We start from the raw sequence: 12,874 nt of genomic DNA, 5'->3' as shown, positions 1-12,874 counted from the left end.
AGAAAGTGGCTTCAAGTCATAGCCGATTTATGGGCAACCTCGTCTGGTTTTCAAGGCAAGAGACAAACAGAGGGAGGTGGTTTGCCATTGCCTGCCTCTGCGTAGCAACCCTGGCAGTCCTTGATGGTTTCCTATCCAAATACTAACCAAAGCCAACCTTGCTTAGCTTCCAAGGTCTGATGAGCGCAGGCTCGCCACAGGTATCCAGATCAGAGACTTCTTCTTGGGCCTTTGCATAAATGAAGTATTAACAGAACCAACAGCCTTCATCAAGCTCAGACATTCAAGCAGCGGCTGATTTCGTACCTGAATTCTTTGGTGCTGCCTAAGGCCGGGGAAGCCGACAGGCTGCGTGTCTTTGCCCGACCCCGCATGGAGTTGGTGCAGTTCCATTCTTCATCAGCATGACATGTGGAGCACTGGTAGCAGGCTGATTCTGAGCTCATTTCCTCCTCAGAGGGGCCAAATTGCTCGGGATCCATCGCCAGTCAGGAAAAAAAAATCACCCCTGTAATACAAACAAGATAAGAGTTGATTTCACATAATCTACTGCATTGTCAATGTTATGGAGTTGTCAGGCAATGTCTACTATTGCCTCTGTTGTTCTGGCATTTTGTTGCCTTTGTTGCCTTAATAACTCATGAGTTAATTTTCTGCTTGAGGTTAGACCTCACCCGGAATATTGTGTAGTTCTGGACACTGCAATTCAAGAAGGTCATTGACAAGCTGGAATGGATCCAGAGGAGGGCAACCAAAATGGTAAAAGGTCTGGAGTCCATGCCCTACGAGGAGAGGCTTAGGGAGCTGGGGATGTTTAGTTTGGTGAAGGGAAGGTCAGGTGACATGATAGCCACGTTTAGATATTTGAAGGGATGTCATGTTGGTGAGGGAGCAAGCTTGCTTTCTGCTGCTCCAGAAACTAGGACCAGGAGTGATGGGTTCAAGGTAAAGGAAAAGAGATTCCACTAAACATCAGGAAAAACTTCCTGACAGTAAGGGCTGTTCTAGTGGAATGTGCTAGAGTGTGGTGGAGTCTCCTTCTTCGGAGATTTTTAAACAGAGTCTGGATGGCCATCTGTCAGGAATGCTTTGATAATGTGTTCCTGCATTGCAGGGGGATGGACTTGATGGCCCTTGGGGTCTCTTCCAACTCTATGATTTTATGATAAATTTTCTAATATTTCACAGTCAGTGGCAAAATTCCTTCACACTGTAAGAAGAATATAATGTTCGGGGGGGGGGCAACCTGAGGTATGCACCAGAGTGTTTGGGGGTACACAAAAAAAATTATGTAATGCTGATACTGGGGTACAATTTTAGGGAAATGGGTTGCCAAGGGGTATGCGAGTGAAAAAAGTTTGGGAAGCACTGTTTTAGGGTCTCCAATGGAATTGTTCGTCAATTACAACTGTCTGTTGTTAGCCCTTTTTAAATTTGTTTATTATGGTGAAGTGATCAAATAAAGAATCTGTCTACCTGTGCCCTCCTCTCAGGAGCTTGACCTGGAAGGCGGATTTCCTTACCTCCCTCGTTTTATCCTCACAACAACTGTGACTTGCCAAAACGGGACCATGGCAAAGGCTAGATTAAAACTAATGGCGCTGGTACAGAATTAAGGCTATATTCAGTTGTTGCTATTAAACTGACAAGAACAAGACAGCGATTCCACAGACACAGGCATTCATTCCCGTTGTGAACCAAGATCTAGTGCAGCAAATGAATCCAGTATTTAAACAGTCTGCTACTTGTTTGCTGCTTACAAACCAGGATTCTAACAAGCCTCTTGAGGCGGAGGAATTCCTGGCTTATTCTTATCATGAATGGATCATAATGTGCTTGGAATGCAGAAATTTCTCTTCATTCTCGTAGTCACTGTGCCACACCATCAGAATGTTTAAAAAAATCAATTAAAATCAATGCAATCACAGTACCTGCCTGAGACCTGCCCTGAGAAAACTCACATTTCCAAGAAAGGTATGTCTCTCAAAGATTCCACAGGGCCTAAGTTTGCATGCTAATTATTATGACTAGGCAAACACATTTTAAAATTTGTTTATTGGTATTAATACAGTGATTCTAAAGTCCTTTTCACATCGGGCCCTCTTCTAAAGTACACTTTACCTTTAACTCACACAGGGACCTAAATGTTTGGTGTGTAATAACATATAATTTTCATGCACAACTGCCCATACACGCAGCCCCCGCCTTGTGGAATGGTCCGCCCGAGGAGGTCAGGAAGGGTCCCACTCTCTCAGCTTTCTGCAAACTATGCAAAACGTAATGATCACAGAGTTCTTTTCAACATGGGCAACAGGGTAGCTCTGTAAAAATGATTCACAAAGTTACTTGGTCTCAGTAATTAAGGACTATGGTCTATACTTTGTGTGTTATTTGCTGGAAGATGGACCCTACTATGTAATCTTGCATCATTTAATGTGTCACATTAATGCTTATGCTTTGCTTCAATCTCACTGGTTGATTCTACAACCCAACCCATTTCAGACAGCGTGGTGAAGTGGTTAAGAGCAGGTGCACTCTAATCTGGAGAACCAGGTGTGATTCCCCGCTTCTGTCACTTGAGCTGGGGAGGCGTATCTGGTGAACCAGATTAGCTTGTGCACTCCAACACATGCCAGCTGGATGACCTTGGGCTAGTCACAGTTCTTCGGAGCGCCAATTGAAATCCAATTGGCCATGCCAGAAGGGGCTGATGGGAATTGTAGTCCATGAACATATGAAGCACCAGAGTTGGACACCCCTGATTTAATTAGAAATACATATCCATTTCATCCCTTGTTTGTACCAGGCTCAGACTGTTGTTTTTAAACAGTTTATTAGAAAGGTACAAGGTGTTCTAGTGGCTTGTAAACTGCTCACCCAGGCTCTTTGAAGATGAAAAAAACAGAGAACATGAAAGTATTTTAAGATTTCTGGCTTCTTCACTCTAGGTAGGCTGCATCAGGATACGCAGGAGACAAGCAGGCATCATCAACCGAAAAAGAAGATTAGGAACAAGGAGGAAATGAAGCCCGGCAAATTAAGTCCACAAATTATGCTAGCTTGCCAGTCTATACAGACTGGTATTAAATCATCCATGATACGCTGACCGCAGCCAAGGAAAACAGAGAGTCAACATTTAATAATTAAATTTAGAGCCCATTTCCCTCTCTGGTTGCTAGGAGATGACTGTAAATTGCTGAAAGATGTTTGTAGATGTATTGTTGAAGGCTTTCATGGACAGAATCAATGGGTTGTTGTGTCTTTCCCGGGTTGAATGGGCGTAGTCTGGTAATTTTTGCTTCCAATGTTTTGCCTGCATCTATGGCTAGCATCTTCAGTGGTACGTCACGGAACCATGACATACCTCTGAAGATGCCAGCAATACATGCAGTCGAAGTGTCGCGAGTAAAAAACTACCAAATGGTGATCAAGCAGCCCAGAAAACTCACAACAGCCAAGTGTTTATAAGCTTCTCCCTTTACGACTCTTCAACTGACAAAGTGCACTCAAGGCTATGAAATCCAAAGACATCACAAGACTTTTGTTTTTGCACTAGACCAGGGGTAGGGAACCTGCGGCTCTCCAGATGTTCAGGAACTACAATTCCCATCAGCCTCTGTCAGCATGGCCAATTGGCCATGCTGGTAGGGGCTGATGGGAATTGTAGTTCCTGAACATCTGGAGAGCCGCAGGTTCCCTACCCCTGCACTAGACTAACACAACTGCCCCACTGGATTGCTTCCTTCAGTAACAGGAAGCAAATAACAGTGTTCTAATCCAACCTTTCACTCTAAATTGACACTGTGACCAACAATAACATTTTAAAAACCAGTAAAAATCCACAGCACAGAAACCACAAAAAGGCAACAAACATGCCTATTTCATGACATTTAGTTTTGGCCCTTTCAGAGGAGAAAAAAAAAATCCCTTATGAATTCCTCAGTTGTTTCCAAAAGAGATACAAGAAAGCAGAAGACTACATTCATCCAGCTAGGAATAGTAAGAACATAAGAACGAGCCTGCTGGATCAGACTAGAGTCCATCTAGTCCAGGGGTAGGGAACCTGCGGCTCTCCAGGAACCAATTGGCCATGCTGACAGAGGCTGATGGGAATTGTAGTTCCTGAACATCTGGAGAGCCGCAGGTTCCCTACCCCTGATCTAGTCCAGCACTCTGCTACTCGCAGTGGCCTTTGGGAGCTCACATGCAGGGTGTGAAAGCAATGGCCTTCTGTTGCTGCAGCTGCTCCTGAGCACCTGGTCTGCTAAGGCATTTGCAATCTCAGATCAAGGAGGATCAAGATTGGTAGCCAGAGAGCGACTTCTCTTCCATAAATCTGTCCAAGCCCCTTTTAAAGCTACCCAGGTTAGTGGCCATCACCACCTCCTGTGGCAGCATATTCCAGCATACTTAGGACAACCTGATGATAGCTATACCTGCCCCTTCCTCTGATAAGCTTTAAACGGTTTTACTTGTATTTCCCAATCAATCTCCAATGCCTGATTAGCTTTTGTAGCGACCCAATATTATGTGTCTTCTGATGTTCTTAAGGTCTGCTAAGACAGTCGTTCCAGGTTCCATCCTATACTCCTGTAATCAAGGAGAAAAGGGAGCCTGTTTCCATGCCTGGCTGACGCAGCCCAGAAGGCAAACATTAACTTTTATAAACAAGATTTTGGAAAGTGCTCAAGACTCTTGCTAGTACCCTGCAATACTTCTCTGAAACAACTAACTGAATAACCTCCCTCCCCGCCTCATACGCACACTTGGGACAAGTTGCCACATTTTGGGTTTTCATTCTCAGAGGCAGGGCACGCCGGACTTGCAAAATTTCACAACAGCAGTTTGTAGATTTGGGCCTTCGCTACCAGCACTTGGAAAGCGCCTGACAGCAAATGAATGCGTTCCAGTTGGAGCCAAGTTAAGTTTTAAAGGATCTCTTGTTTCTGGTGGCAATTTTGACTATCTGATGGTTTTTCTGTTCTACCCTGGATAGACCAGGCTAGAAAATCTGGTGAGATATCAGAAGTTCAGTATTTGGATGGAAGACCACAAGCAAACCAAGGGTTTCTACGCAAGGTAGGCAAATGTTTACCACCTCTGAATGGTTGTGATTTGACAGCAGAAAAACTGCATTTCTACATAAACCCCTCTCCAGTACAGAATGAGAGGCATGGCTTTATGAATACTTCAAACAAGCAATGCTATAAAGAAGAAGTGCCCTCCATATTGCTTCTGAAGTGGGAGGAATATACCAAATCACGTCAGAAGTGGAAGAAAAATACTCTCGCAATGTTTCCTTCCCCCATCCCAAACAAGGCGCAAACATTAAGTAATACCATTTCCTTCCAGTTTATGGCAGCAATTCTGTAATTTACCATTTCACCCCACATGAATTCACATGCAAAAGAATTATTACGGGTTCGTTCAAATGATAAGCAGACCTTCCACGGAAACTGAAGTTATCGGACATCGTTTAAATAAAACCATTTCAGTGGAAAAAGCAAAATTACTCAATTTAAATGCTCTGAGTGCAAATCCAAATAATGTTAAGCTACTTCTATAGGTTAAGACTCTTTGCGGGGGTTAGCCAAACCATACGCTTGCTCTATCGTTTATTAAAACAGCACCTCTGCATAGCATCCAGTCCATTGGAGAGGCAGTCTTTTTGAGCTGAATGCCAACCCCTCCAAAACATCTACCTGTTTACTGGCAAGCAAACAAATGTAGGTGAAAAGGAAGGAGGAGAGAGAGAGAGAAAGCTCCATCAGACATGCTAGGAGGAAGTTGAAGACGCAGCAATGCCACCAGCACCTCAGGGGCTAACTTCAGTCCCCTTAGAGCTGGCTATCATGCCAGGTAAATTGGTGTGGTACGCTGTACACCTGAGCAAGCAAGACAGCACATCCCCAATCATCAACCAAGTACCTCTCTGGTAGAGCAATAAGGAGTTGTTGAAGGCTTTCACGGCCGGATTCAACTGGCTATGGTGGGTTTTCCAGGCTGTGTGGCCATGGTCTGGTGGATCTTGTTCCTAACATTTCGCCTGCATCTGTGGCTGGCATCTTCCTTCTGTGATACACTTCTGAAGATGCAGGTGAAACATTAGGAACTAGATCCACCAGACCACCGCCACACAGCCCGGAAAACCCACCACAACCAATAAGGAGTTAATACATCGGGAGAGGGTAAAAGAAAAGGACTTGGTGTTTTTTTTTTAATGCAAGCAGCTTGCATGACAAAGAAATGTACATCAAACACATAAGAGATACGTGCCAGTCATGAGAACAGCGTGATAGTAATTTTTTTTCATGGCGATTTAATAAAAGTGACTTCACACTAAAACAGGCAGTCTCACAACTCTCCTTGCCAAATTCTACCCAACTGCGAACTTATGCATTTGTTCTCCAAGAGCGGGGGTAGGGAACCTGCGGCTCGAGAGCCGCATGCGGCTCTTCTGCCCTTGAACTGTGGCTCCACGAGCCGAGCCGGGCTGCTCATCCCTGCAGCAGTATGTGCCACCAACCTACAGCTCCACTGGGCCATGGCCGCGCGTCGAGCCACTGCTTTCATCTCTTGCCCGTCCTGCAGGCACAGGGAAAGATCCATGCTTCTCAGAATGAGTGAATAGAAGGTAAAAAAAACCTCATATATATAGTATCTTTATTTCAAATGTCAAAAATTATTTGCGGCTCCAAGTGTTTTCTTTTCCCGTGGAAAACGGGTCCAAATGGCTCTTTGAGTGTTAAAGGTTCCCCTACCCCGTCTCAAGAGTAGACATGCTGACTCGAGGCAGCATCGCATCTGCCCATGAACTGTGGCTCCACGAGGCGGGCAGCGGCCATCGCACGCCGCCCTACGGGCAGCAGGGCAGGCGCTCAACTGCCACCGCAGTGACTGGGCTTTCGGTGACGGCAAGGCCGAAACCACGCGAGCTATCACTTGCCTGCCTGCTGGAAGGCAGGCAGGCGCATCCATGCGCTTCTCAGAATGAGTGGAATAGAAGGTAAAAAAAACCCTCATATATATAGTATCTTTATTTCAAATGTCAAAAATTATTTGCGGCTCCAAGTGTTTTCTTTTCCCGTGGAAAACGGGTCCAAATGGCTCTTTGAGTGTTAAAGGTTCCCTACCCCTGTCCAAGAGCATGTCCATCAGGATTTATTTGCAAGCGGCTTGCAAGTTGCAGCCTCAAAAATCCAGCATGCTCCGCTACTTAAAATGGAGTGACAAGTTCAAAGGAAGGATTACACAAATATTTCAGTTCGGCTGCATGTTACTTAAACGTGGGCACAGCTCCAACACAACACAGTCTTGCCATGCTCAGAAATGTCCCTGTCACCCATGTTATATGGCACACCGCTAACAAAGCAGAGGCAGAGTGCTACAAGTTACCAAGTTAAGCAAAAACAAAGAAACTTCCCATCCTAGATATTTTGGAGCTGACAATTCTTGGACGGCTGCAGTTTTTGAAGATCTATCTCCATTCATCTGCCAGTTTTGCTGCTTCACAAGGTTGCAACAATGGCAGAAGACTTCCTTCCTGTATAACGTGAACAATTCTGTTGTGTGCTATTATTTACATAAAGTTTTACTATCTTATTTCGAAAAGGCCACTGAGTAGCAGAAGCCAAAATTACAACAGTAAGTAAACAAGAGAAAATAGGAGAATACAAACATGCATGATTAAAGTTTCAAAAAGTGGGTGCAGCTCTCCTTCCTCAATTAGCCTGCCCCCCTCATATTCAAGTTAAAATATGCACACAAATCTCTTGGTGCTGCATAATATATAATTCCAGCCTTTCACTGTCTACTAAATGTGGCAGTTTCTCGGACTGGAGAACTCACAGTCGACATCATACAATATGCAGCAACCCATGTGGGACATGCACAGTTTCCAACTAGTATTTGTTCACATCGTCATTAATGGAACAGACATGCTAGATGACCCCGTAAGATGTCAGCCTACTATGTGCAGATTAGACCTCACTGTAATACTGGTAATGCAAGAAGACAGTGGTACATTCAGGATCCAGAACAAGCGAGCACTTGATCCCGACCTTATTCTGCCCTCTCATTTACATTTAAGCCTCTCTCTTATTCAGTGTTTCATAATGAAGTCACACACACATGCATTCTCCCTGCCCCACGTATTTTTCCCTTCAGTACACACAAGTCAACATGAATTTTAGCTAAAAGACAAAGTTTTGCTTTTTTCATAAGAACACAAGAAAGAGCCTGCTGGATCAGACCAGAGTCCATCGAGTCCAGCACTCTGCTACTCGCAGTGGCCCACCAGGTGCCTTTGGGAGCTCACATGCAGGATGTGAAAGCAATGGCCTTCTGCTGCTGCTGCTGCTCCTGAGCACCTGGTCTGCTAAGGCATTTGCAGTCTCAGATCAAGGAGGATCTCCTCCATAGATCGACCTCTCCTCCATAAATCTGTCCAAGCCCTTTTTAAAGCTATCCAGGTTAGTGGCCATCACCACCTCCTGTGGCAGCATATTCCAAACACCAATCACGCGTCGCATGAAGAAATGTTTCCTTTTATGAGTCCTAATTCTTCCCCCCAGCATTTTCAATGTATACCCCCTAGTTCTAGTATTGTGAGAAAGACAGAAAAAATTCAGTATGAGTTCCTGTTACAAATAAATTAGTTTTAAGATCTTCACAGCAGTCCCATCACTGTTAGCCCCATTTCACATTAAGGATTTCAAGCTGACAGACAGATCTCGTCAAGGTTACCTAGTAACAGCAAAACAAAGGCAGAACTTGAACTCCCACCTCAAAACTTCAAATTCAGTTGCGGTTGTATGCAGGACAACACTCAGGTCTGCACAAAGTGCAGAAGTTGGTCGGCTAAAAGTACTGGAAGCTTCCTCTTCCCACTACAGGTTACTTAATTATTACCATCATTTACAGAGAAATGAAAAAGCAGAAGTGTTGTTGGAAAAAACCCCGCACAAAATACACAACAGAGAAGTTTCAACCTCTGCTTGCGCCAAATGAGACAAGTTACTAATTTGTAGGCCAGAGCAACATTCCTGCATAGCTATTTTTAAAACGTACATCGCTCGAACTATTCTGAAAGAGAAGTTGTTAGAACAAAACTTCCATGTTTGCAAAACTCCTGAAACTTTATAAACTTCAGACACTAGAGTGGCGTAACGGACAGAATGCTGGATTTGCATAGGAAGGTCTAAACTCAAATTTCCATTCAGTTCTTTAGGCACGTCACTGGCTCAGTTCAGACATCACACCAAACCACGGTTAAGCTGTAAGCAAATCCTGGTTTACATCTCTGCCGTCCATTTTCCATCAGCTCAGCATTCTACGTCTCTTAGACGCAGCAGTAGTAACTATGATTTCTCAGTTTAGACATCATGCAATAATGGCTGTTAGCACACAGGTAAGGAAATGCACCTCAATCCAGCTTCTAATTCCACTGCACTGAGTTCTTACAAAGCATGGTTTGCCAATTCAGATATGAAGTCAAAACCATCATTACTTTTCCTTAGGTTTGGCTGTGTGTCTGAACTGAGTTGTTTTCTTCCAGTCTACCTTACAGCAATAACCCTGAGGATACAATGGAGAACACCTACAAATGCCACATCGAATTCCTTAAAGGTAGAATGCAAATGTAATATAATGCATTTAATGTTACGAATACATACACCCATGCCTTCACAAAGAAACACAAAGAAGAAACAGGATCTACACAAGAAGCAAATGTGGCAAAAAATCTTGCTTTATTATCTAAAGACTGATACAAGTGACTTGAAGAATTTCTATTTTTCCCCCACAATGAAAACAGAGTAATAAAATAATAAAAATTGCCTCGCCCCAGGCCAAGGCCTTTACCGCTTTGGCCCCCACCTGGTGGAACGCTCTGCCTCCAGCTATCAGGGTCCTGCGGGACCTGGAGCTGTTCCACAGGGCCTGCAAAACAGAGTTGTTCTGCTGGGTTTTTGGGGAGGCTGGCCGTTGACAGTGCCATTCCCTGCATGCTTTTGACACCTGTATGCTTACCATCTGGTTACTGCCATCATAGCCCAATCCCTTCCCAAGAATGAATGGAAGAGGCTGTACTAGTTACGGGTTATCATCTGTTGTTTTATCTACTGTTTTAATTGGCTGTGTTGATTGTTATGTTTTAATTTATAAATTGGTATTTATAGTATTTTATGGTAACTTATATTGTACACCGTCCAGAGCCCTTCGGGAGTGGGTGGTATATTGAGGCCAATAAACAAACAATCAAATAAATAAATTACCAAACTGTCAGAAATATACCTCAAAATATGCAGGCAGGAAAAGGCTTCAGGACAGCTTTGTTAGTCCGTACAACTATCACTTCAGTAACACTAAGGCACCCTTTTTAAAGTGCAGTAAAAGCTTTTGACTTCCTATAAACCTCAAATTCAGATAATTCAAGGAACCAAGACTGTATTTACCACTAAAAGTGAGTTACCCCAAATTTACAAGGATGAACAGGGCAGGGGCTACAGCTAATGAAAGTCCAGAAAGTTAGAGCCGGCTTTGTGTAAATGTACCATGGCAGAAATAGAACATTTCCTCTTAAAGACATTCTCTCTTTTGGCACAAGCCAAAAGTCTAGTGGAGCTGAATGACTCTTTCCCCACTTTCCTTGATTTATGTAAGCCGGAGAAATCTGCCCATTTATGACCAAAGTTACAAGTAGGCAGAACTTTAATACTTTTAATCCCCAAGCCAATCCTGAGAGTCTGGGAAGAGCCTTGGGGGTCCAACCGTGGTCTCCTACTGCATGATCACTATTGTATGCAACTCATACCTCCTGCCCCCATACTTCCTCTCATCCATCCCCACACTTTTCTCCTCCTACCTCTCATCCATTATTCAAAACCTCAACCCCCCTTATGTATCTGTTGCAAACAGGGCTGCCATATCCTCCTGGCCACCTGTGGTGGATGGAGGGACATAGGGTTGCCAGATCCATGTTGGGAAATTCCTGGACATTTGGGGGAGAAGCCTGAAGAGGTGGAGTTTGGGGAGAGACTTCAGCGGTGTACAATCCCATAGAGTCCACCTTCCAAAGCAGCCGTTTTCTCCAGGGGAACTGATCTCTGTGGTCTGGAGATCAGAGAGAATTCTCGGAGATCTCCAGGCCCCACCTGGAGGCTGACATCCCTAGTTGATGCCCTTCTCCTTCGCTCATACCCCATACAAAGCAAAAGTTCAAAAATGGGTCTGTAGAGACTAAATAATAATAATAACAATAACAATAACAATAACAATAACAATAACAATAACAATAACAATAACAATAACAACAACAATAATAATAATAATAATAATAATAATAATAATAATAATACCTTGCATCGCAAGGACAAGAGAAGGAGAGATAAATTTGCTCTTTTCACCTGCCAGGTGTTTCAGACCCCTCCCCCCAGATGTCTTCTCCCTCCCATCTTTTCTTCTTCTCTCCCCCAGACCCCTTCTCCCCACCCCTCCCCAAGTCCCTCATGCAACTCCCCCCTCCCCCCTGCACATGCCCTCAGGCAGGTACCTGGACCCCTCCCCCTCAGAGAAACTCTTTGGCCCCGCCCCCGCCCCTCCGCCTCACGTCACTCACCTGCGCACCACGCGCCGCCTCTCCCTCCTCCCCTCTCAGGGGCGCGAGCTCTTTCCTCTCCCCGCCCGCTGCTTCCCTCAGAGGCCCGCCGCCCCCCGGCGACTCCTCCGGCCCAGCAAGCGCGGCCAGCGGCGCCTTCCTCCGCTACGCGCCGCCTCCTCTTCCATCCTCCTCCTCCTCCCTCCGCCTTTTCCTTCCCCTCCTCCACCCTTCGAGGCAGACACGAGTGAGAGGAAGGCGGGCTCGCAAGCAGGGCGCATGCGCGCTGGGCGAATGGTGAGCCGGACGGGACGGCGCTGAGGGAAGCTGGCCTCCCTGGTTTCTATGCCTCGTCTCGTATTAATGCGCATGTGCAAGCTGTGGGTGCGCGTGCGCTCGGGCTGTGAACCCATAGTTGGAAATCGCCGTCCCAATGCACGTGTTCGGGGGGGGGGGGGCTGTTGGAGCTATTGCGCATACGTGAGATAAAAATGCCCAGGAGCGTTATTGTACGCGTCTTATTTTTCCTTGCGCCCGTTATGGCAGCTCAGGTGTGATAGCTGCACTTTGCACAACCTCAGAGACACTGTGCTTTCCACATTTGTCGTAGAACCTACTTTCTAAGCTGCAACTGAGTATTAGTGAAGAAGGAGCTGTGCTCTGCACCACTTTGGAACAAATCTTCACAAGTTCTGTCTGTCCCTGTAGGACTGGGCCATGGAATATGTACAGAATAAAAATGATAGTGTGCAAACATGTATCATCTGCATATCTCAAATGGCTAATGCTCCTTCCACCAATTTTCATTCCACTTTCATCAAACTCTAATCCAGCTTTTCTTATCATGTGCTGTGCAAATAGTTTGAAGAGATAGGGAGATAAAATCAGGGATAGTTCCACTGAATAAAATATTGAAACACTCTGATGCAATCAGAATGTCAAATATGCACTTAGCACCAAAGACCAATGTGTGCTGCATTTCCTTCAGAGGCTTGTGTAACCCTAAGAAAAATATTGCTGTTTCTTGTCTCACTGACATGCCTCTGAAGAAGCCAGACCTAGATGTGGGTGAAACATTAGGAGCAAAAACTACCAGGCTGTGGTCACACAGACCAAAGAATCCACAACAGCCAGTTGATTCTGGTCATGAAAGACTGACAATGCAAAAATATTTACAACTTGGCAGGAAATGAATGGGGAAAGCATGACAGAAATTTCTCAAAATAAGCATTGTGTGGAGAAAGTAGACATGGGGAAACGTTTTTCCCTGTCCCGTAA

General features: G+C 44.9%; 1 protein-coding gene across 1 annotated transcript in view; it reads right to left on the bottom strand.

Annotated features, from left to right (window-relative positions):
• The window catches only part of NADK (NAD kinase), a 48,110-nt gene extending 36,314 nt beyond the window's left edge, over positions 1-11,796 (bottom strand). The window contains exons 1-2 of the mRNA XM_048519227.1: positions 11,618-11,796; positions 307-508 (exon numbers count right to left, since the gene is read on the bottom strand). Of these exons, the coding sequence (XP_048375184.1) occupies positions 307-482 (176 nt within the window). The 5' untranslated portion in view covers positions 483-508; positions 11,618-11,796. The remainder of the gene's footprint in view (positions 1-306; positions 509-11,617) is intronic.
• Positions 11,797-12,874: the final 1,078 nt, after the last annotated feature.

This window comes from Sphaerodactylus townsendi, linkage group LG16 (genome assembly GCF_021028975.2).
Source record: "Sphaerodactylus townsendi isolate TG3544 linkage group LG16, MPM_Stown_v2.3, whole genome shotgun sequence".
Lineage (NCBI taxonomy): Eukaryota > Metazoa > Chordata > Lepidosauria > Squamata > Sphaerodactylidae > Sphaerodactylus > Sphaerodactylus townsendi.
This window is presented reverse-complemented; position numbering and strand designations above follow the sequence as displayed.